Source organism: Phlebotomus papatasi, chromosome 1, assembly GCF_024763615.1.
Source record: "Phlebotomus papatasi isolate M1 chromosome 1, Ppap_2.1, whole genome shotgun sequence".
In the NCBI taxonomy this organism is placed as follows: Eukaryota; Metazoa; Arthropoda; class Insecta; order Diptera; family Psychodidae; genus Phlebotomus; species Phlebotomus papatasi.
Window position 1 is genome coordinate 58,296,350 of NC_077222.1, and position 23,016 is coordinate 58,319,365.

Sequence of the window (23,016 nt, forward strand, 5' to 3'; positions counted from 1 at the left end):
TTTAACGAACAATGTTTGTGAAGCAGTGCAAACTTTTGCGATTTTTTTTAGTGAGTTACATGATTTACGAACATTTCGTAAGTCCCAGTCAGTAAAAATTCACAAATATTTACGAACATTTTGTGTAGTAAAAACTAATAGTTGTCTCTGTATAATAGAAAAATGCATTCAAATATTTATAAAGATCAATATTTCACAACGATGAACTCGAAAAATCCAGTTTCAAAATTCCAATTTATTTAATCTTTACCCCTGCAGTCGCGTTTCATCTTATCACACAAAAACAAACAACTCATCATCATAACATAATTTAGAATACTCAATTATAATTCGAAGCTTGTAGCACAAAACCGCTAGAGATATCGAGTCTAGTCTAGAGAGTCTAGTTTTCTACAGGGTGTCTAGAGGCCCGCAAAAAATCTGATAAATTATTAATTATTATAGAATTTCTTCATTCTCCACATGCAATGCAATGCGTAAATGTCGCTTTTTGTGAGAGATGCTGTCTGAAGAAATTTGTTGGCTCATGTAACGATAACGGTAGATGGTTCTTGATATGGATTCCTGGAATTAGTTTGCATGATGGTAGTTGTTCCTGAACCGTATCCATTCCTCTGGATGACCTCAGTTCTTCCGCCACGTCTGTAAACATCACTGCGTGAATATTGAGCAAAAGCCCGATTATGGGGTATTTCAAACATAATCACAGTTCGACCAGAGCAAGAAATTATCTAAAATTGACTTGAATTAATCTAAATTGATAATAAAGACACTATTGCGGATGATTTTACCGTAGTTAAGAGGAGAAATGCCAAGTATAATGAACTTATCTTGAGGGAGAACATCTTTTTGGGGGACACTTTCGAAATTAACTGTTGAACTTGAAAGGTAGAAACTGACTAAAGATGAAATATTTCAGGTGTTTTATACCATGAAGATTGCGATCAGTCATTGTGGAAATTACCATGGGTTTAATTAGGATTTAATTGAGGGATAAGATGGTATCTCTATATTGCACAAATTTATTTGCGGAAACTCAATTGATAATCTGACATGGGATCATAACGTAATTTCTGATCGCGTGTCGTGGCTCCAAAATTTCCATTTAAGATTCAGTAGTTGTGGAACTGTCTTCGGAATTCTGGCCAGGCTTATCCATAGGTCCTCCTGCTTGGCCAGGTGGTGTCATTGGGGGTCCACGTCCTTGACCAGGTGGTGGAGGAGGCATACCTCCTGGTGGTGGACCTTCAGGACGGAATGGTCTGCCACCACGGACACCATCTGGTGGGCCAGGGCGACGACGTTCCTCATTTCCCTCTGCTGATTGAATCTGCAAATCACACACAGAATATAAAAATTCAGCACAACTTTATACACGTAAGAAAACAAAGATGAAAGTTTCTCTTTCTCTATTGTACCAGCACGATCATGCAGATCGCAATGAATGCTAATGTGAGACTCTTCATAATTTCCCTGTTTGTGGAGTTAGCACCAAATGAAACTGACTGATAGAGTCCCGTACAGATTGCTTATATATAATTGAAAGTAATAACAAAAAAGATGTGTTACAGGTGTACAAATGTATAAAAACAATAATTCAAAAATAATTTAGTTCTGGGCCGATGATCATGATTTTTTGGGATCAATATGATGTCTCCCAGTCGTAGTAAATAGTGTCACATTATTTGCTCCAGTTTTAGCTCCCATTTCCTCCGGAGATTCTAGTCAATGTTTAATCGTTTAAAACTGCCCTCGAATCCAAAAGCCTCATCCGCTGTTGTGCTCTTTTTCTCACTCGGACGCAATTTTTCATTCACAAGCCGTGTATTTTCCTCATGGATAAAAAAGTCACGATTGGCAAATAGTTTTTCCTTCATTTTCTCTATAGAGGTGTTATAAGAGAAAAAATTTGAATTAGTCATTTTGCCGGCTCAATTAACTTTTTTTGAGTCATCTTACTGTGAAGTTCCAGTATTGAGTCAGCTTTGCCGCCAAATTCCTTGGGAAAGAGTTTCTGCGGAATCAATGGATAAACAGTTTCCATATCTGTGTGAAAATGCACAAGACTTATGAGCTCCTTCTTCACAAAAGGACGAATAAGCGCCAAAATTTTGTCAATAAACGATGCCGTATTGATCACATGAAGACCCTTGAGACGTACAGGAATTGCTTCCTGAAGGAAATGAAGGTATTTCTTTGCCACTGACAAACTCATCCTTGTCGCATGACCCAAGCAAGCACTGTCCATGTCCACAATTAACACATGTCCAGGAGCAGTTCCTTCAGTCCACAGCCAATGGTCAAAAACGAAATTGTATCTGGGAATGAAAATAATTATTTGTAAAAGTTTGTGATATTTATTGTTTACAAGTAATATTTTATTGCTTCAAATGAAAGTGCCTTTCTTTTTAATGACCCCGTTTATGTCCATTTCTTTCTTAATCTTCAATAATTTATCACATTATGAAGTCTTAAGTGTATTTTTCTTATTATAACGATTTTGAAATGTAAATAGATCTATGTGAAAAGGTAATAACAATAACCTTCCGTAGAATACCCTACAATTTTTCGTAAAATGAACAAACAAAATAGGGGAAAGTGCCCATGCTTTGCACGGTCCCAATCTTTATATTACCTTAATTTTTCCTATGTTTCTGAATTAATGTGATTTCGCAATATATTTTAAAAACATTACACTTACCTCTAGTTTTCAAAATATGGGTGCGACGGGTCATATTTATCAAAAAACATAGGAAAAATTTTAGTCATTATAAAGCTTGGGACCGTGCAAACACGGGCACTTTCCTCTATCTATATACATTTTTTTAAATTTTATTGCAGACTGGAAATAAATTGCGAGCATTTTTATCTTTCAAAATGGTCCCAAAGATTTTCGACTATATTTTTTATATTACTTTGAAAATTACAGGAACCTCCTTCTAGAATAACAATTAAATTCGTTTTTTTAGATTTTGACAGCTATGTTTCTGAAAATATTTGCAAAATATTGCAACCTTAGGGGAATGTAGGTATAGTTCGCACAGAGTGAACCTTCAAACGATGCGAATTTCTCTTTGTTTGCAAAGAGCTGACCAACCATTTCTTGTCTCGTTTCATGAGCTTAATAAAGATCTATCTTATGACTAAGAAATGACGAACTAGCTCTTTGCAAACAAAGAGAAAATTTGCGTTGTTTGAAGGTTCACTCTGTGCGAACCATGCCGACATTCCCCTATGCACAAAAAATTGTGAACCATTTTAATTATTAAACATACTTTAGCTTTTGGTAAAGCAATATTAAATAGATTAGAACCGCAGTACACAAGCTTCCATTTAAGCCCATTAAGCATCCCTTATTAAAATAGGGAGGCTTTGATCGTTCGCACATACGCTACCTTCAGACACTTCATATTTCTCCCATATTCCTTTATGAATCTCACATATGGCTATATATTGTAATAGCTATCCTTAAATCCCATCTTTCCTGAAAAAATTGAGAGTCTAATCCTTTTTTCCTAGTTTCAGGAAGCAAAAAATAAAAACAGGTCCAAAACTGTAATTTTGCTGTGCAATATTTCATACGATTGTGCAGAATTAATATCACTTTTCTGAAAAACTACTATCACAGAGGGTAGAAGGGTTATTAGGAATTAGATTTATGTAAAAATCTTTTAGGCTGAACAGGCACTTTTTGTGGGTGGAACAAAATTCACAATCTTGACTCAGATTCATCGATCGCACACAGAAGACATGGCTTCTCTCACATTTTCCAAGAAACTTCATTTTAGATGCGATCCCTCATATTCACATCTATTGTAATCTACCGATTTGATCCACCACTAAAAAGGAAAACTTAAAAATCGTAAAGTTGATAAACAAGAAGTAATTTGATTCAAATAGGCTGCAGTTGAGTAATTATTAAGCAATTTTGCATTTCTTTGATATAAAAATATTTTTCAAGCTTGCACAAACTGAATGTGCAATGAAAGAATCACATCTGCAATAAGCTCATACAGTTTACAACTGGTTTTTGACAATCTTTGACATAACCTCACTATTGTGTTGTTTTGCATGACGAAGAAAAGAAATTGCGTCCGTAAGAAGATGTTTTGTGAAAATTTTAGCTTGTTCACCTGCTGAAGCTCAATATCTGTGCTAAATCCCGATTCCTGCAGCTGCAGGAACAGAGAAATCTTCAATGATGCGCATTCAAACGTTTTTGTGGATATCCGGCTCCGTGGAGGAATGGTGGAATCTTGTGTGGTCTTCTTCGCTTCCAGAGTTTTAGTCAATTTTTAGCTTTAAAAACTTATTGATTCGTGTAAATTTGGTGATATTTGGACTTTTCAAGAAAGTATTCATCAGATTTAACCGTTTCCGGAGTGAAATTCTCGTAGAATCAAGCAAAAAAATGGTTTTTAATGTCAATAAAACATCTCTCAGAAAAGTTCCAAAAAAGTGATATTAAAATGTTTTATTCCTTATAAAAATGGTTTAATCAAGTAGATTAGAGTTCCCTTTAAACAATGATGTGCAACTTTTAGTGTCCGGTGCAAAATTTACGGTGAAAATGGGGTGTTCAATGATGGCGTGAATCGTGTGCGATAATAGAAACTTGATTCATCTATCGGACAAATCGCCATTAAATTTTAATTTTCCTCTGGAGGAAAATCTAAGGATTTCCTGGGATTTTGTTTGGTGGGATTATGAACCTTATAAGTAAGACATTTTTTTGGCATAGTTGGAGAATCCATACGGTTTGCATGGTAGTCAGAAAAAATCACTGAACTTGAACATCATTTTTGTGTGCGAAAGTTCAAAGCCTCCCCTAGTCCCATTAAAGGACAAGTTAATTCAAGCCGATTCGTTTTTCGGACAATATCCATCAAACAATATTTCTATTGATTTATTTTTAATATTTCGTCGCTTGGATCATTAATTGTCGTAACTTATTTAACACGTAAATCAGCGATTTAGATCATGAGTAAGTAAGATAAAATCTAATTTTTCGGACTATTTAGAGGACAAAATAACTTTCTAGACAATAAGATTGTTTTAGTTTTTGGGGCACCGATGTCCCACTCGTCCTTAAAGGGTTAAAGAAAAATTTATTATAATTTGACCATAGTCCACCTCTCTATTATGAGATTTTATGTTGCAGCCTATGCAGGATTTCCCCGTCCCAATAATTCAATGTAAATAAATTCTTTTGCATCTTTTCTGACTCAAAGGAAAATATTGATATTCTAGCAAAAAATATTTTTTGGACATTTATTTTATAAAATCGATAAGAATCCGATTCTTTTTTGAATAATTGCAAATTATAAGGGTAACTAAGTCTAGAATACTTAGAAAGGAATAAAAATTAGATGCATTTCCGTACAACTGAAAAATTTCCCTACCAAAACCTTGTTTTTGGATTTTTATTTTTCGTTTTTTGGATATTTTGGTATCGTATTTGGTATTTCTTAACCAATTGGGGCAAGTTTGGGTTATTTTGAAAGGTCTTTCACTTCTGGATTAATGTAAACCGATTTTAATTGGGATTTCATAGGTAATAAACCGATTACTTAATTTTATTCTAAATTCTGAGCAAGTGTTGTATGAAACAGTTTGAAGCAGTTGTAGGCCGGTAAACAAAAAAGTAAAAAAAAAGAAGAAAACATAGTAAAAAATATTTTAAAATGCTCACACTCTGGAACACTATACATCTAGAATTTGGACAAGCAGGGTAAAATAGAGTAATTTGGAATTGGACTAAATTTGGAATTTTGAGATTTCGTCACAACTATGGATCGAAAAGAAAATTATGAAGAAATACTCTTCGGTGTACATCTTCGTGGTTTCCTTTTTATCTGCAAATCTAAAACAGAGAGGAAATATCAAATTTCCAAACTTGGTTCGATTTCAAATTACCTTATTTTACTCTAGACAAATCTTAAAGCATAGTATTGAAGCTATAAGTTCGAGCATTCGGCGAAGTTGGAACGTTTTGTTCCGCTTTTACCAATAAAATATTTTATTTTGTTCCCTTCATTTTTTTTCCCTTTTAAGTACTTTTCCGTTTTTCTTTCATTTGGGAATATCAAACTTATTATACTAGTTTTATGATCCTATCAACACCAAGTCTCAAGCCTGCGAAGATTATAATAAAAATACTAATAAACTAGATTTATTCATGCCCCTGTTACAGTGCAACAATTTTCCATTTTTCATACATAAATAGTAAAAAAAATAATAGTCAGATGTTACGAACAGTGAAAAATAAAAAATAGATATAAGGGAAGAGTACCCCGGATCGGAATGTTAAGAGACATGCTCCATATTTAGTTGAAAATATAATCCACAAAACTGTAGTGTATTGAGATAGATGACATAGATAAAAGAGATAGGATGAGATTGTTCAGGTCAGGTTTTGTGATATTGAAGTCAGTCTAATAAACGCACGCATTGAAGTCACATCGCGTCCAATAAAGTATTGTAAATAGTCAAATAAAGTCTTTTAAATAAAGTCTAATTTCTTCGCCATATAATAGCAAAAGTCAGAGCTATTATAATTGGCGACGAGTGTAAAAAGTACTCGCGTGAAAATAAAGTGTGATGAGTGTAGAAGACTTGGATTTGGACAAATTGTGGATCCAGTCAGATCAACGTGAAGCCAAAATGGAATCTTCATCAGCCACGAGGCAAGGTGGTTTTGTGGGTAGTATCTCAGAATATACTCCAGGAACCAACTTCAAGTACTACCACGATCGCATTAAGCAGTTTTTCATCGCAAACTACGTATCTGAGGAGATGAAAGTACCAACATTCTTAGCGTGCGTCGGCGAAGAAATTTACAACACGTGCAGCACACTTTGTGCGCCAGTGCTGCCCAGTGAGAAAAAATTTGAGGAACTCATGGCTCTTTTAGAGCATCACTATGATAAAAAAGTGAATAAAAGGGCTCAGAGATTCAAGTTCTTCAAAGAAAAGCAGCAGGAGGGTCAAACAATCAAGGAATACATCTTAACCCTCAAGGAATTGGCGGCAACATGTGAATTTGGCGGGTTTATTCCAGACACCAATCAACAAAAGGGTTCACTCAGAGCATTGGCATTGGAAGATGCTCTAACGGATCAATTGATTGTGGGATTATCGAATGAAAAAATTCAGCAAAAACTCTTATCGGATGATTCCAAATCATTTGATGCTTGCTGTGAGATTGCACTCAATATGGAAATGAGTGAAAGAGAGCAATTGTTGCTGAAACCCAGTACCAGTGGAGTGAATAAAGTGTCCGAGAGGAAAGCAAAAAAAGCTGCAAACCGGAATAAATCACCAGCCAAGAGAAGTTCTTCACGTCACAGGGGTGATGGAAAGCACCATCGCAACAAAGATGAGTTCAGTGATTCTACCACGTGCTATCGGTGTGGCCGACAAGCTCCAAATCATAAGCCACAGAGTTGTCCAGCGCTAAATTGGAAGTGCTTTGTCTGTGACAAAACGGGACACATTTCTACGGTTTGTCGACAACGGAGTTCTTCAGGTGATCGCGGACGAGTTGGAAGGATTCAGTGCAACTCAGTAGGAAGTGGGACAGCGCCCAGGAAAATGTCACAGCCTCTCTACTGGCAAGTAGTAGTCAATGGAGTCACCATGAAGTTTGAGGTTGATGGCGGATGCGGAGAAACGCTCATGAGTCTACAGGAGTACCAAGATAAGTTCCAGAATCATCATAAAAATTTGATCAGTATAGGGTCCCTATCTCTTTCTACTTTTACAGAAGAAACTGTTAGGCCGTTAGGATCATTTATCGCAACTGTGGTGATTGACGGTGTGGAATATGGACATCTTGAGGTGCTTGTAGTAGACACAGGGAAGCGATTTACTGCCTTGTTGGGTCGCTCATGGCTTGATGTCGTTAATCCAAGCTGGAGAGAATTGCTGTCGCCACGTAAGAATATTCCAAATATTTCTAAAATGTCTTATACTCAAGGGAGTGATACTCAGTCTGATACTTTGATTAAAAATATTCGTGAAAAATTCCCATTCACGGTCTCTCAAGATACAAATCAAACAATTGTCGGGTTTAAGGCACAAATATTGCTTGAACCGTGCCAGCCTATTTTTCACAAGGCTTATAGTGTTCCATATCGATCTCGTGAAAAAGTCGAGCAAGAGCTTGAGCGTCTTTGCAATGAGAACATCTTAGAACCAGTGAAGAATAGTAAGTGGGCTTCACCCATTGTCGTGGTGCCAAAAGGCAAAGAGTCAGTAAGACTTTGCATGGATGCAAAGGTCACGATCAATAAATTTATTAAAACCGAACATTATCCTCTTCCTTTGGTAGATGATATTTTCGTTTCCTTGGCCAATAGTCGATTTTTCTGCGTCATTGATTTAAAAAATGCTTATCTTCAATTGGAGGTAGAAGAAGAATCAAGAGAGTGTCTTACCATTAACACTCTTCGCGGTCTTTTCAGGTATAAGAGGCTTCCTTTCGGGGTGGCATCTGCGCCTGCAATTTTCCAGTCGGTCATTGATCAAGTCTTAAAAGATATCGACGGATGTGTTGCATACCTTGACGATATTGTCATAGGGAGTAGTACCCAAGAGGGATGCAAAAGGATTCTTTTCCAAGTCCTATCGAAACTCAATGATCATAAGATCTTGATAAATCTCGAAAAATGTCAATTTCTGGTCAAGTCAGTCAAATATCTTGGACATGTCTTAGAAGATGGACATGTAAGTCCCAATCCAGATAAGATAAAAGCGATTGTAGATGCGCCAGCACCATCCGATGTCGCTAAATTGAGTTCCTATTTAGGGCTTATAAATTACTATAGGAAATTCCTACCAAATTTATCCACGGAATTGCACCCATTGTATAATCTACTCAAGTCGAATGTAAGATATCAGTGGGATGAACAATGTCAAACAGCGTTCCAAAAATCGAAAGAATTGCTGATAAATAGTCTTGCGTTAACCTTATTTGATCCTAATAAGGAAACTATTTTGTCGTGCGATGCATCTCCGTATGGGTTAGGAGCATGCTTATCCCAGATGGTTAATGGGGAAGAACGTCCAGTCTCATTCGCGTCAGCAAGCTTGAGTCCGAGTGAGAAAAATTATTCTCAACTTCACCGTGAGGCATTGGCAATTATTTTTGGGGTAAAAAAGTTCCAGAAATATTTATATGGAAAATGTTTCACGTTAGTCACTGATAATCAGGCAATTCGAGAGATTTTCAATCCAAAGAAAAATACTCCTGCAGTCGCAGCAGCAAGGTTACAGCGATGGGCTGTTCAGCTGTCAATGTTTAATTATAAGATAGTGTATCGCCCAGGGAAGAAAATGGGAAATGTGGATGCGCTATCGCGCCTACCTATACAGGAAAGTCATGAAGTCGAGTCGATTCCGGTCAATAACATTAGGTGGGATGATTCAATTCAAATTGATTTTGAGAAAGTCAAATCAGAGACGAAAAACGACCCGGAAGCTAATCAAGTGTCGTCGTATTTAGCAAATGGTTCGGGTGGGGGGATACCTTCAGAATTTAAAAGAGTCCAAAACCAACTGTCGTTGGAAGATCAGTGCATATTTTATGGGGAACGGCTATTTATTCCTAAGAATCTGAGATTAGCAATCTTAGAATTGCTACATGAAAATCACTCAGGAATGGTGCTCATGAAGAAATTAGCTAGATCTTACGTCTGGTGGCCATCCATTGATAAAAGTATCGAGGATTATGTTAGGTCATGTGAGATTTGCCAACAGACAGGCACCGTTAAGAAGGAAAAGCTAAATAGTAAATGGCCAGAATGCTCAGTTCCTTTCGAGAGAGTACATCTCGATCTATTCTATTTCGGGGGCAAAATGTTCCTAATAATTGTCGATTCGTTCAGTAACTACATTGATATTGTGTTAATGAACAATACAACTGCTCGTTCTCTCATCAAAGTCCTTGAAGACAAGTTCGCGATTTATGGACTATTTCATGAGATCGTTACCGACAATGGACCACCTTTTAACAGTTGGGAATTCGAAAAATATTGTCGGGAGAGAAGTATCAGGTTGAGTCATTCACCTATTTACCATCCAGCGTCGAACGGTCGCGCTGAGCGTGGAGTAAGGATTGTAAAAACTGTATTCCGAAAATTTCTCCTTACCAGCAAGGATTCGACGATCGAGCAGAAAATTCAAAAATTCTTATTGCACTACAGAAACAGTCCAAATTCCACCGCCAGTCAGTCTCCAAATGAATTAATATATTCATATAAACCTCGCACACAGATTGATAACTTAAATCCTAAGAAGAAAGTCAGTTTTGATTTGTCAAAGAATAAATATCACAGTCACAATCAGAATAGTGAGGTATCACAGAAAAATAATCACAGTCAAAGTCCTGAATTTAAAGTAAATGAGAAAGCATTATACAAAAATCATGAGAAGTCAATTGTTCGTTGGTTACCATGCATTATCAAACAAAAACTATCTAAGTTGCGATATCTGATTAGCTTAGATAGCAAGATTAAAATGGTCCACGTAAATCAATTAAAGAAATATTTCAGTCAATATAATACAGATTTAATTGCCTATAAACCAAAAGAGTCACAACCTAATTTAAAGAAAAGAGTCAGAAAACAGTCAGTAGTTGAACCTTTCTCTTATGATGGAAAACCTTTAAGAAAGAAGAGAAAAATTTATGATTCAGAAAATGTCAGAAGATCAGAAAGAATTAAGGAAATGTTAAAAAGAAAACAATTAGAATGTCAATTATATAAGTCATAGTTTCATTAACAGGACCTTTAGGTAGAGTTAGGATTCTCCTAGCCTTGTAAATATAAATTGTAAATATTAGTTTAAAATTGTAAATAGGGAATTTAAAATATTGCTGGGAGAATGTAGTGTATTGAGATAGATGATATAGATAAAAGAGATAGGATGAGATTGTTCAGGTCAGGTTTTGTGATATTGAAGTCAGTCTAATAAACGCACGCATTGAAGTCACATCGCGTCCAATAAAGTATTGTAAATAGTCAAATAAAGTCTTTTAAATAAAGTCTAATTTCTTCGCCATATAATAGCAAAAGTCAGAGCTATTATAAAAACATTATTTGATATTTTTATGTTTGTTAATTGATACATTAGTGATCCCTTTAACTATATCTGTGCTTTTGAATTTTTAATTTTTACATTAAATTAATAAAAAATATGTGTAATTGCAAACTTGCGCTCTGTACCTCGGATCGTCAGAAATTTAATCAAGTGTCTCAGGGAAAATTGGTTTTATAAATTAAATTTAAGTTAATGCACTGTATTCTTGTGAGAGTTAAATGGTAAAAAGTAGCTAATAATTTTTAAAAAATCATTTAATTTGGAGCAACAATGTGGTATTAATCTGACGATCCGAGGAACACTGCCGATCGCTGGTACACTTCCCTTATGGTACTTTAGGCTAGTTAAATAAAATTTCATAAGATGTGATTGATTTTTGGGAGGGGTTTTTATATATTCGGCAAAAGAATTCTTGATTGAAATTTATATAGGAAGATTTCATTAAAAACTTTAATTCAAGAATAATGTTAAATCGCGATTAGGAGGAAGTGGGCAGCTTTGAAATGGGGTACCTTTGAAATTGGTAGTTTTTCTCTTATTTTTAAAAGACATTAAATCTAATCATAATGTATTTTCAGCTTCACAATTGGATGAAGCTAATTTATATCATGGTAAGGTCCAGTTCTATTTTAAAAATTGGACAAACAAGACCAATTTTAAAGGTACCCCATTTCAATGATGCCCCACTACCCTCTACCAAATTTTGTTGATTTAGGTTTAACCGGTTTAACCCTTTAACGTCGAGATACTTTTTACGGACTTAAAGTCAACAATAAAAATTAAACTGAGAAACATAATCAATGATAAGTCTTACATCTAACCTTGGAAAGTCCAACAGATCGTCTGATTCGATGTATTTTGTGCTTCTATGAACGATAGGTACAAAAATAGTCCAAAAATAAAAATTTTCTGACAATACAAATAAATAATATTTTTCGCTTTAATGAAAAATATTACGTATGAGTATTGTAGTTTTTATTACCAAAAGGGTTTTGCTTAAAAAAAAATGGAAGTATAAAAAATAAATAAAATCAATTATGAATATGAAAATTTAAAAATTCGCCATTTTTGAGCTTAAATATTTACTACATAGCAAATAGCTAGAGACTTGCAAAAAATATTCTAGATTTCTTCAACCTTCTACTTTACAATTATGTACAGACATAAGAAAAAAATAACTTTAGGTAGTCAGGAAAAATTATTTTCTTTATGGGACACCGGTGTTCCAATCGTCCTTAAAGGGTTAATCTTTTCTAGCGGATAATTGCGTCTAGTAACGTGGGTGAGGGAAATATTGAATGATAATATTTAATAAAATCGTATTCTGAGAAGTTTAATCCAGAGACTCATGATCTTTTGGTCTTATAACCTTAATCAAGCTTATAATGTATAAGAATGAAATCTTCTATTTTCGCAGTTATTATCAGAATGTTTATCTTCAGGAAGTGTTTTATACATTTAAAAAAAAACCACTCACAATTTCACAGCATCAACATGAATGTATTTCGTAACGTCTGGATCCATAAGACGGCAATACATGATCTTGTACCCTTGGGGATGATCATCAAGTAGTGGTGTGTATAGCATAACATTGGAGATGTCCAGCATTTCCTTGGAGCAGACATCGCGATTGCGAAAAATGTCCATTGTATGCGTTCTTATGGTATAGTAGTTATCGATGGTTTTCTTTGTCTGCTCAATGCTGTTGTAGCAAGCATAAAGAAAGAAGATAGCCTCGGATTCTGCGTAATTTAGAGTAGAGCACATAGAAGAGAGATGAAACGTAAAATGTACTCTACTTCACAGAATTGGCTAAATATGCTTGAAATTGTCTATTTATCTCACCCGTAATATTTGGTAGATGTGGCTGACGACAGAGCCACTCGAGAATATTTCTTACATCTTCTCTCTTCAGCTCTCGGTGTTTTGTGTATTCCTCTTCGGGCGATATGAACCTCATTTTGAGTTCAGCCACCTCTTGATCTTGCAACAAAAACACAAATCAAGTAAAAATCACTACTAGTACGTCAATTATGCAATTCAAGTCCACAAAGGTGATGTCTTCATGATCACAAGTTATAAATCACGATCACAGATTTCCCTTGGGAGTCACTTGTAAGAGGTACTTTTCACTGAAGATCACGGAGCAACTGAAGAAAGACGTCCGATTCAGCGGCTTTCATTGAAAGACTGAGACATGGAAAAGAAATCAAGCCACGTCATCCCATTATGCATCTTAAGCGGTCATACGTTTCGTTAGATCTTGCCCATAGTACACACGGTGTCTCTGTATCGCAGCGGTTTGCTAAGAGTGTGTGCCAAATCGGCAAACAACTATTTTTGTTCTTGACTTCTTCACCAACTTAACACATTCTCTCCAACACAATTGGCCTAGAATTTTTCTTAGAAGATGGTAAAGAAAGAATTCTGGCATTTAATGTAGAAAGTAATTTCTTTCAGAGGGCTATAAAATACTTCAGTGAAGATCATCAATTATTTTATAAGAACAATATTTTTATTCAAATTTTATAAAAATTACTCTATGGAAACTAACAAATTTATCCACTTCTTGTTCATTTCAAAGGTTTAGTGTAGTTTCTTATAATCTTTTTTTTTAAATCGACACCGGTGCGCCGGTAGCATTACAACCTTGGCTTATCAGAGGTTTGTTTGCTTTTGAAATGACCTTTCCAAAGCAATAAGGATGGTTAAATGGTTTAAAAATTCTATATACTTGTCAGGATAGATTTAAAAACTCTGCAGTGAAGATAGTAAATTTATTTATTATAAGATTATTATTTTCACTTTTATTTAAATTTTCTGAAATGATTATTAGCATACAATCAAAAGTTACAGCCTAAAATATGGCTCAAGTCCATTAATATTCATTGCTGAATAGATGTGGGTGTTTATTTTGCTTAATTCACTGAAGAATATTCTTTCTCGCTTGTTTCTTAATTTATACGATTTTTTTTATTCACATATCCATTAATTTATTTTTCATATGACAAATCATAGTTCTTAGTGTAACATCGAGAAATATTAAACCTTTAGGCTTTACATTACATCATATTTTAATTGGAAATTTTGTTTAGAAAAATGTAAGAGTATACTTGACCCTGATAAACTCTTCAGTACAGAAAATGTTGATGCCGCCATCGCCAACAAATAAAACTTTTTAGTGAACTTGGTAAGTTCAGGGAAATCCTCACGAGTTTTTTTACCCATAAAAGAGTCAATGGCATGAATTTACTAAAATTTTTTCTTATAAAATTTTGCATACTTCTCAGAGCTGTGAAATGTCCACATTTTTTCTCAGCAAGATTAACAGTTAAATAAGATATTCATCATCAAAAGTGAAATGGGGAATATAACTGAAATTATCCAGCAAATTGTTGCCAAATTCAATCAATTTCCAATTGCTTAAAAGTACCATCAGCACCAAATAAATCAGCTTCGGGATTAGATGATTTTGAAGATTTTGAATCAATATGGAGAAATTCATTCGATTGAATCTCATACTTCTTCAATAATTCATCGGTATGCTTCCCAAGCAATTCTTTCATCGCCTCATGCAATTGATGAAATGCGAGAAAATTTCCACCCAATTCTTTAGGCAGATGCTCAAGTGATATGAACTCAAGCAGATTGTTTACGTTTGTATGCACGCAGATTTTTTCGCTGAAATCACGACCCATTGTAGATTTCAAGATTGAAAGCAACTGATCAATCCATGATCCTACGTTGATAAAGTGTAGTGTTTTCAATGTGCCCAATGAGAAGTAATTGTAGAAGCAGGACAATTCTCGCAGAGTTGACTGTAGATTGAGAGCTTCCAAGTGTGCCAAAGTGATCACCTCAAGATCTACGATTATTACGTGATCAACTGGTGGTTCCAGTCCGCGAAACCACAAATAGATATACATTAATATCACCTTGATCACATTTGCAATGTCTATTTGTTGAGGGTCACTGGGTAGAATTTTTATGAAGATTGCCAATTTGCAAGAGTCATCTTCTAGTTTTAGGCTTGATACGAGTCTGAAAAAAATTAATAAGACGATTTGTTTTTATATCTGAATTTCCTGTAGGGTACAATGTGGCAATTTCGATTGGGATCTAAACTAAAATTTCAAAATTTGCTTAGTGTTTCAGATTTCAGATGATCAAAGAGAAATATAAAGCTATAAAGAAGTACAAGACCTGTACTCAACTTCTGCATGGTCTTTTTCTTTAGCCTAGCTAATAAGGGCTTTAGACTTAACCCTTTAAGGACGAGAAGGTCAAAAATCAGGAGTCAGCAAAAATCACTTTTTCTAACATTTTAGAGCAAAGCACAACTTTAGAAGATCGTAGGAAAAGTTTCATTTTTGGGTCACGGGTGACCCAATCGTCCTTAAAGGGAGCCATATGGCTTGAGTGCTCTAATTTCTTATCAATCAAGGTTATATGAAAAAAATTTAGGACTGGATTCTGAAAAAGCGGTAAAATTGGTTTATTCTTTAGGGTACAACAAAGAATTTAATAACCTAATATCGAAAAAAAAGCAAAATTAAAAAAAATGCTTAATTATATGGCCATATTAATAAATCCCTTAACTCTTTCGCGTCATTAGGGTCATATATGACCCGGGGAAAAACTTTTTTTTTCTGACTATTTACATTAATTGAAATCTATCTGTTTGTGCACGACATCATAATAGAAGGATGTAAGATTCTTGGCTAATTTTCTCAAGACTCCAGATATTCATGAAAAGAAAATATTTGAGATCAAAAATCACTAATTTCGAACTTTGTGAAATGACTTTTCTTTTTCAAAATTTTTTATAATAATTTATTTTTTTCAGCAAAAAATTCATTAAAAATACAAAAGGGACAGATAATCCTAACCGGCTTATGTAGGTGAGATTCTTAACGTGAGCTGACTCGGAATGCATGCAAATTCGATTTGGAGCTGAAGTTGGGAGACGCCATTCAATTATCTTGAATCAAATTCGTGAAATTATACAAATTTTGTATTTAAACTAAAATATCAAGGATTTGGATGAACTGACAGAAAAGTGTTATATGGGTGAAATGTAGACCAGAATGTTCTCTATAATTTTGCCGTAGAACTTGAACTCATCGATTACTCAGAAGCCAAGATAAGCGAGGTTTTTTGTTTCTTAACTCGTTTTTTCATCCAGAGTGCCCCAAGTGTTCATTTGTTGAACTTCAACTATATCAAAGAATTGTTGTATTTTGTGGGACTTTCCATTTAAACTCCTATTTTAAGTGTCTTGGTGGAGTAGAGGCAGTCAAATTGGCATCTGAGTGATTTCAAAGCGTTATTATTGGAAAAATCAATTTTTTCACACTTAAACGGCAAAATCGGAGTGATAGCGTAGTCTGAGTGGAAAATGATGTATGGACGAAATGTAGAGACAAATGTGCTCTACAATTATGTTGAAGTAATCATCAAAATCGGTTCAGCGACAGTCGAGATAATTGAGGTTATGTGATATTGAAATTGGTTTTTCGACTGTGGCGCCCCTGGTGTTGGTCCCACGAAATTCAAATATTCTAGAAAGTTGTAGCATTTGGTGAGATCTTACGTTTAAGCCCTCATTCATCAAAATCGGTCACATAGAACGGGAGATATGATTTTTTGAATTTCGTGAACTTTGACCCCTCATATCTTCGGTTCTATTGAAACCACAACGCACATACGCACCATTTTGGAAACGTCCTAGACTGGACTACAACATACTAAAATTTCATTAACTTGCACAATGCCGTTTTTGAGAAAAGTGACTTTGAATTTCGATGAATTTTGACGCTATCACAGCGCCACCTGTGGTGACTTTTTGAACTTCCATCTGAAAGTGCTCATCGAGACGAAACCAAAAAGGTAAAATTTAGGTCGCTATGTTAGTTAGAACCGGAGATAGAGGCCTGTCAATGTTCGAACTTTGACCCCTTATAGCTCGGGTCAGGGGTTATAGATCGACTTAAGGTTTTTTTTGTTTGATAGGTATAATCAACGGCTACAACATACTAAAATTTCAGCCCGATGCACAATGGAATTTTTGAGTTATTTAACTTATAAGATTTAAAAATTTTCTTTTTAATAATAGCGCCCCTAGCGGTGGTTTTATGAACTTGCGATGTTAGAAGGGGAAGTGGCATTTCACGAGAGCTTTCCAAAAAGCCCTCACTTTTTAAATTCTGACAATTAGAACCGGAGTTATGGCAATTTTAAGAAATTTTTTTTGGACCCTTATAGCTCGGGTCAGGGGGGTCGGGGGACCTTAAGTTTGGTATTGATGGAAAGCTCTAAGGCTCAGCTATAACATACTAAAATTTGAGCCCGCTCGATGCCATAGGGGCGGAGCTATTGAGAAAACAAAAAAAGGGTGGTCTTCAAAATGGGGGAAGGAGGGGTGGGGGGTGGGGGGTCAATACACCAAGTTGCAATTTTCACCCGATATATAACCTTTGCCGAAAACCGCAAGTCGATATCTTTTTTAGTTTAGGAGCTATTAAGCTCCCAAGAGCGGCCGGCCGGCCGGCCGGCCAGCCGGCCGGCCGGGAACGTAAAATAGCCACATATATATTCGTGATCAGGAAGTGGCGAAACACATTTTGGCCAAGTTTGAGGTCGATCGGACGACATGAAATTTTGTTAGGATTATAGTAGGTGAGATTGTTAAGAATCTCACCTAATAGAATATGCAAAGATTGTATATTGCATATTTTGATATAATAATCTACTCTCAATTTTCATGAAAAGCGTGTAGAATTTTCCGGGTCATATATGACCCTATAGTCGGCAAAGGTAACAGTGTTTTCGTCCCAAACCTATAGCGAAATGTAGTTGGGACGTTGTTTTTCTTTGTGAAATGCAGGTGGGACATCTTGCTCCTGGACATTTCATCTTATATCTGATGAATTATAACATATTTTGCAATATTTTAGAGTATTCTGCAAGCGTCCCATATTGTGCAATTGTATTGTGTGTGAATAAATATGTGGATAAGTTTATTTTTGCCAAATACCACTCAAAATATTGTGACAGTGACTGTTCAAGGAATTACAGGAAGATTCCTTGAACACCAGGTGTACAGTGTTCATCAAGACAATCCAGTTTGCCATGGTTTTGGCCAAATTAATAACTTCAAGCAAAAAAAACTCTTAAAAAGCCCGTGATATAGATTTTGAAAATGGTATGTACACTTCCCTTGAGGACAATAGGGTCATATATGACCCGGGGTTTTTCCGAGTTTTCACGCAATGGAAAATTTTTTTCCTCTCAGAACTATTATATTTGATCATAAAGCATTAGGAAAAACTCAATTTTACATAAATTCATCTGCTGAATAAAAGTGTGACGCGAAAGAGTTAAATTACAAAGCGTTACTCAGAAAAAAATTGTCATATATTTGTTGATATAAATAAAAATTTGTAACCTAACAAACATTTGGGATAATAGTTTTTGGATTTATATCCATTTATATTAATTGATCGCCATTACAAACGAAGTTTTTTCAGCTACAATCCTTGTAGGTACTAAAGGGCTGTAAAAATAATGTTTCGCTTTTAATTTTTGGGTTTGAATTCGAACAGATATTATCTTTTGAAAATAATGACTACTAATAAGGCTGAAATTATAAAAAATCTTACATAAAAGAATTTACTATTGTAAACTCACTTCATTTTAACTCTCTTTCTTTGAACTTTTATTATTACGCATACATTTTAATTAAAAAAAAATAATACTGAATCTGATTGTAGGTGTCAAAAGTTGTATTGCCTCATGTATGTTCGGCAAATCAAGTGCAAAAAATGATAGAAAAAATTACTTTTCAAAATTTTTCTTTTTGCAAATTAGTTTCCTGTAATCTGTAGATCTTATTTATGAATTTCGAAAAAATTATTTCATTTTATTTAATATAAAAAAGTAATTGTTTTCCAAAAATTGTTCATTTTTCATGCGTCAAAAGTTTGTTGCCTCATTTGAAATGTTACTCACAATGGTCGAAACCGGTTATGTTTTAAGTTTATATCATTTGAGAGGCCAATGGTAGATTTGGACATTTCCAAAGTTGTCAATGGTAAATACAGGTGTATAAAAGTGATGATAAATAACTATTTTTTTTTTGAAATTCATAAATAAGATCTACGGATTACAGGCAACTAATTTGCAAAAAGAAAAAAATTGAAAAGTAATTTTTTCTATCATTTTTTGCACCTAATTTCCCGAACATACAAGAGGCAACAAACTTTTGACACCTTATTGTACATTTTTTTTTTTAATTAATGAAAACTTTAAAACTAAGAAAATATAAATATTTCTCTACAGTACAGTTTTTTAAGTAGCATTACATTTTTATTTCGTCCTCAAAATTTATAACATGCAGTAATAAAATTAAACCTAGGTTGAAATCTTAGACCTGTTAATCACAATATCATGTATATATAGCTAATAAAGCTAACGAAACATATAAAATACTCATAAATACTATCATAAACACAATTGCACATTTTTTTTAAAAACATGTGATATTAGATGACAAATAGCTTTTTATCCAGTGTTCATGAACACATGATAAAAAAAAGTTCAAACTCATTGAATTCGACAATACGTGTAATAATAGTTTAACGACTTAAAAAAAAACAACATAGTTTTTATGACATGTCTGCATTTTTTTCGCTGTTGTACAATTTATCACATGCTTCATATCCATCATGATCGTAATTTGTGATTTAATAATGTGAGATTCTCACATTTTAGAAGTGTAAAGAGCATGAAATTTGAGTGGAAAATTTTCCATTTAAACTTACACGGACTCCATGGCGGCTTTAACACTTTTACTTCTCATATCGATATCCTGGAAAATTTTTGCTCGACTGCGAAATAGAATTGTTCCTGTGATGCGTTTCTTGGCCATTTCAACGTCATAATCACACTCGCAGAGGAAGGAAATTAAATCAATCTCATCCAATACAGTCGTATTATATTTCCTAGCATTGATCCACTCTTGCAAAATCGTCACATCTTCTCGTTTTAGCTGAGGACTTTTACTTTCGTACACTTTAGCCAAGTCTAACGAAGGAGGCTCCATTGCAGACTGTAAATTAATTCTTTATTAAATTGTCTCACGTCCCAAGTGCAAAATTTTATTATGATTCACTTTCAAGGTATTGAAATATATTTGCTGAAGAGTCAGCTGTACAAATATTTCCTCAGAGAAATAATAGAGCTTTAAAGATTCTTCTCTTGACTTTTCCAGTGTTTCTTTTACATTTTAATTTCAAACAAAAATGCTTGAAAAAACAATTTGAGAGATAGAGTATCTAAAATTAGTCAATGTCTAATTTCTTAAAATTTCCCTCGATACCAAAAAGATCATTGGCTGTTTTGGGCTTCCCAGGTCTCAGGCTCTCATTTACATCCCTTGTATTTTCCTGCTCAAGGAAAAAGTCACGATGTGCAGCTAGAGAATCTTTCATATCCTGCTGAAGTTGCGCAAAATCTTTATTCTGTCCACCTAACTCCTTGGGGAATAACTCCTGAGGAATAACTTTGTAGACTGATTCCATTGTCGTGAATACCTGTAGAATTGATGTGAGGTACTTGTTCATGAAGGGCTTCATCATTACGATAAGTTTATCAGTGATAGCATTAGCATTTATGAAGTACAATCCTTTAATTCGTAAAGGAAGAGCATCTTGGAGGTATGTTATGTACTTCTTCATTTGAATAAGGCCCAAACGTGCTATATGACCAAGATTCATGCCCTGCATATCAACTAACAAAATATGTCCTTCTGCTGTTCCCTCAGTCCACAAGTGGAGGTCACTGACGAAGGAGTATCTTCCGAAAAATTCAAAATATTTAGATTTTTCTTAATAAAATGTAAGAATGTACATTATATAGATACTTACAACTTCAGGGACGCTGTAAAATTATATTTACTGGCAACGTAGTCCAATAGATTAACAAAAATAATTTTATATCCTTCTGGGGTGAGTCCTGGTAATGGTATTTGTAATCTGTTATAAACGAAATTAGATTGAATAAGATTTTAGTTTTATTTTCTGCATACTGATCTCTATTGAAGTCTACTAAAATAAAAAAAATAGAATCTTATAAACCGCTGTATTTTAAAAATAAAATTAATAGGTTATCTTATTTTAAGATGTTGATAATGCAGGAGGAAAAGCGCGCTTAACTTCAAAATTATTAAATTGTTGCAAATACGAGAGAGAACAAAGCCTTGATTTAACAAATTGGAAATATTCTATTATCATTCTATTCACACACTTAGAATTCTAATAAGCCGTAAACTTGATTTATGACGTCAATATATATAGGAAGATAAATGATTGTTTTACAAATGCATGTGACCTTTTTACAAATAATGTGATGAGTGTGCAATGTTGTAGTGGCAGTCATAAAAATTTCTTGAGATCGAAAATTGGAAAAAATATCCAATAAAACTTTCAATGTAGCAAATGTAGTCAAGAGAGATTTAAGTTGAAAACGAGAAAAAATTTTAAACAAACATATTAAATGTTTTTATTTAAATTTAATGTCATATTAAAACGGTGGAACGTCATTTAATTTTCATTTGAATAATAAAAAAATAAATGTATTATTTTTTGCGGTTTTTATAACGCTTAGGGAAAGGTGGGGCTACTTTGAACTGTGGGGTTGATATACGATTTTTTCGCGTATTTCTAAAGAAAACTCATCTTTGACGAAATGTAATTTAGATAAACAAAACTATTGTGGATCTAAATTAAATTATGGTAAGGCCCAACTTCGTTTAAATATGCAAAAAGATCATATATCAATGTAGCCCACTGCTTAAAGTAGCCCAACCTTCCCCAAACTTTCAATCATTCTGACCAAATTTTAGTACACTGAGAAATAGGTGTGATTATGAAGGAATCAGAATCACACACTGAGAGAAATCCGAAAAAGTTAAAATAACATTTCGGAAATGTTTATTTTACCCTGCAGTATTGATCCGAAATCGGTGTAAATATTATGTTTTTCAGGTATATTAGGGGTTAAAGTTACCCTTTTTAGCGTTATTTTTACCCTTAAAATGGCATAAAATTAACATTAAAAAATATTGATATATTTTTACACCTAAAAAGTGTTAAAGTTATGAGGAAAAAAAGTTAATCGCATCCCCGTTTTTTTCTCAGTGCATCTAAAAAACCGGGGTGCGATTAACTATTTTTCCTCACACCTTCAAAATTTTTTAGGTGTTTATCAACATTTTTTAATGTTAATTTTACACCTTTCTAAGGGTAAAAATAACATGAAAAAGGATAAATTTAACCCCTAATACATCGAAATTGATCGATTTCGGATCAATACTGCAGAGTAAAATTAACATTTCCGGAATGTTATTTTAACTTTTTCGGATTTCTCTCAGTGTAGTAATAAAACTCAACATCGCGAGTAAGATATCGTCGCTTGAATCTACAATTGTCGTAAATTCCACATTACGTGTATTAAAAATTCTTGTATAAGTCTGTGTATTTCTGTTACAAAAATTGCTGTTTTAAATGGCGATATATCGTCGGTGTGATCAGGAACTGGGCTATATGCATTTGCTATGCACTAGTAAAAATAAAACGATGAAATGACAAAAATTTCAGTGTTTCAAAAGATGATATATACTCCATCATTTTGAAACAATGATTTTCATCTTTTGTCAATAGATGACCAACCATCTTTTTTCAAACACTGAAAATCATCTTTTGGAAACAATGGAATATATAGCATCTTTTGAAACACTGATTTTCAGCGTTTGGCAACAATGATTTTCGGTGTTTTATAGGATCAAAATTTTGCATTTCATTGATCGAAACACTGTTTTTCAGCGTTTCTGAACAATGATTTTTAGTGTTTTACACG

General features: G+C 34.2%; 3 protein-coding genes across 3 annotated transcripts in view; all 3 read right to left on the reverse strand.

Moving 5' to 3' along the window:
• Positions 1-215: 215 nt before the first annotated feature.
• LOC129809372 (acidic proline-rich protein PRP25-like) lies at positions 216-1,569 on the reverse strand. Its single transcript, XM_055859185.1, has 3 exons — positions 1,419-1,569; positions 792-1,330; positions 216-731 (listed from the first exon to the last, which is right to left on the reverse strand). The coding sequence occupies exons 1-2, from the start codon at positions 1,464-1,466 to the stop codon at positions 1,106-1,108; spliced, it is 273 nt and encodes a 90-aa protein (XP_055715160.1). The 5' UTR covers positions 1,467-1,569; the 3' UTR covers positions 216-731; positions 792-1,105.
• LOC129802041 (uncharacterized) overlaps positions 1,510-23,016 on the reverse strand; it is a 33,735-nt gene continuing 12,228 nt past the window's right edge. Inside the window, exons 3-10 of the mRNA XM_055847627.1 lie at positions 21,027-21,134; positions 20,448-20,955; positions 19,923-20,209; positions 14,534-15,141; positions 12,946-13,104; positions 12,578-12,842; positions 1,960-2,318; positions 1,510-1,882 (exon numbers count right to left, since the gene is read on the reverse strand). Of these exons, the coding sequence (XP_055703602.1) occupies positions 1,722-1,882; positions 1,960-2,318; positions 12,578-12,842; positions 12,946-13,104; positions 14,534-15,141; positions 19,923-20,209; positions 20,448-20,955; positions 21,027-21,134 (2,455 nt within the window). The 3' untranslated portion in view covers positions 1,510-1,721. The remainder of the gene's footprint in view (positions 1,883-1,959; positions 2,319-12,577; positions 12,843-12,945; positions 13,105-14,533; positions 15,142-19,922; positions 20,210-20,447; positions 20,956-21,026; positions 21,135-23,016) is intronic.
• On the reverse strand, positions 13,864-20,448 carry LOC129809339 (uncharacterized). Its single transcript, XM_055859158.1, has 2 exons — positions 19,923-20,448; positions 13,864-15,141 (listed from the first exon to the last, which is right to left on the reverse strand). Exons 1-2 carry the CDS (start codon positions 20,201-20,203, stop codon positions 14,505-14,507), a joined length of 918 nt encoding a protein of 305 aa, XP_055715133.1. The 5' UTR covers positions 20,204-20,448; the 3' UTR covers positions 13,864-14,504.